Source organism: Emericellopsis cladophorae (genome assembly GCF_022114955.1).
Source record: "Emericellopsis cladophorae strain MUM 19.33 chromosome Unknown NODE_222_length_2592_cov_36_463618, whole genome shotgun sequence".
Lineage (NCBI taxonomy): Eukaryota > Fungi > Ascomycota > Sordariomycetes > Hypocreales > Bionectriaceae > Emericellopsis > Emericellopsis cladophorae.
The window spans coordinates 198-2,592 of NW_026251147.1; the positions used below are offsets into that span (position 1 = coordinate 198).

General features: G+C 51.0%; 1 protein-coding gene across 1 annotated transcript; it reads left to right on the forward strand.

Annotated features, from left to right (window-relative positions):
• Positions 1-230: 230 nt before the first annotated feature.
• Positions 231-984, forward strand: J7T54_002974 (TPR-like protein; the record flags this gene model as incomplete). Its single annotated transcript, XM_051510734.1, has 2 exons — positions 231-611; positions 973-984. 2 exons carry the CDS (start codon positions 231-233, stop codon positions 982-984), a joined length of 393 nt encoding a protein of 130 aa, XP_051358395.1.
• Between the last annotated feature and the right edge of the window lie 1,411 nt (positions 985-2,395).

Consider the following 2,395-nt stretch of genomic DNA (forward strand, 5'->3'; position numbering starts at 1 on the left):
GCTCCCTTATGCTTCTATTAACTATGACACAGAACGGCGGAAAAGATCCGCTCTCTCGACAACGGATGGTCCCACACATCATGGCTAACTTCGAGGGAGCAGTAAAAACTCCGACCGAAAGCTTGGACAACGGACTTGGACTGGATCTTCTGGAGAAGAATGGCCACTTCCTCGTCGAAGTAGGGCAATGGAGGGAAGCATTTAAAATCTGGCAGGAAGTACTCTCAAGGATGCAGATGCTACGCGGCGAGGAGCACCCGGACACCATCTCAGCCATGGCCAACCTCGCCATCACGCTGGGCGATCAAGGCAAGCTGGCGGAGGCGGCCGAGATGAAATCGGAGGTTCTTGACAAGAGGAGGCGGATCCTAGGCGAGGAGCACCCGGACACCATCTCAGCCATAGCCAACCTCGCCAACACGCTGGGCGATCAAGGCAAGCTGGCGGAGGCGGCCGAGATGAGATCGGAGGTTCTTGACAAGAGGAGGCGGATCCTGGGCGAGGAGCACCCGGACACCATCTCAGCCATGAACAACCTCGCTGCTACGCTAGGCGATCAAGGCAAGCTTGACGATGCTGCTTCTCTTTCGAAAATCGCCTACATGCAGATGGTGAAAGCTCGTGGACCCGAACATAGTCATTCACAAATCGCTTGCTCAAATGCTACGCAGCTATCATTCGCTGCCTTTCTTCACCACTTTCAGGAGGCACCTGGAGACAAAGAAAGAGAGCTTTGCCAGGAGACTATATCCTCTTTTGAGTCTCTATTTGGCTCTGCTCACCCATCTACTCTTGCTCTTCTTCGCCTCATTGGTCGTATTCGGAAGGAGCAAGGACACCTCGACGAAGCTGCAGGAATTTATAACCGTATCTTGAAGATCAGCGGAGATGGACTCGACGTCGAGATTATCCAGTGCCTTTATGAAATTCACCGTCAGCGCTACCAAGTGTTCCTCGAGAATGGAAGTATAGATCGAAGTTTGAGAAAGACTTCACCAAGTCAAGAGGTTCAGATCGGAGAGATCGGCTCGCTATCGGCGCTCTGCGGGGAGTATGGCATGCATTTCCCCGCTCTGTTTGGCCTCCTTGGTCGAGTACTGTTATCTGTCGGAAAGGACAGTGATGCTATTAAGGCTTTCGGTCAGAACCTCCAACTTTATGAAATTCAATCAGAAGGTGGAATCATCTGCGACGGCTGTCGTGGGCAAATTCGCGTTGGGATGGCAAGGCAAATATGCCGGGCCTGCGTCGATGTGGATCTTTGTGCCACCTGCTTCGCTGATTATGAGGTGGATGGGCGAATCTCTACGATGGAAGCTAACTGCCAGGCACACGCTTTTCTCTCTGTTACTACGACGGAACGTGCGGGTTTTGAATTGTCGGAGTGGTTGAGTAGTATGTCTTTTGGCACTGATGATCGTGTATAGAATTACGATTCTAGATCCATGCTTATTTTTGGGCATTTCATAGTTACACTTGCTAACCCAAATGCCTGCCTTGGTTTTGTTGTTGGCGTTGTGGAGTGATCTGTTGTCAAGGCCGGTTCGCGGGCCTGAGGGCGTTGAGAACTCGCTGCGTGCTTGCAGCACAGAAGCTGAGATGACGAAGAAGATCAATTGAAAGGCAGGGACCCGTAGATGACGGGTTTGATTGCTGACGAGCTCCTCGCAGGCTTTTCCTCCCTTCATTATATCTTATTATAGCCGTAGTCTAAGCTTAACTTCGAAGTCGCAAGGGGGTTCTACTAGGGTTCGCTAGTGACTTGCTTGTGTGACCTCCCTTACGTATGCCCGGATGCTGATCCCCCTGCATGAGCCTTTGCACCGCGTGTGGTAGCTGCGCTGCTCCTGACATCTCTCCCCTCGTTGCGCTGCAACTACGACATGTCTATAAATGGGCTTGCAGGACCAAACGGATCTAATATTACAAGTGAAAGATTTATTTTGCTTTCCACCAAATCCATTTAAGCCATCCGTAAGTCCTCGGTATGTTCTATTACGCGCAGTGTTACTAAAGAAATCACATTCCTCAAGAAGGCATGACAGAACAAGATGCGATCTAATTAATTTAAAAACACAGTGAACACTCTACTCGTGCCGCGCCCCACCTCTCATAAGGTGGTGCTGGACACCACAACGGCCAGATCACCACAACGGCCAGATCACCACAACGGCCACTTTTCATCAGCTTCGTGTTATTTTCGCGATAATGCCGCCAACAACACCTCCGGCTGCGATAAGCGGCGTTGAACTACGCGTTCAAGAAGCTATTGATTATTTCGATCACCATCCTGACGCCAAAGTTGCAGCCGTCGCGAAGAAATTCGATGTGCCGCGTAGTCGCTTGAGGCGTCGGCTTGAGGGCATCCCAACGAAAAAAGGCCTTCCTTCCACAA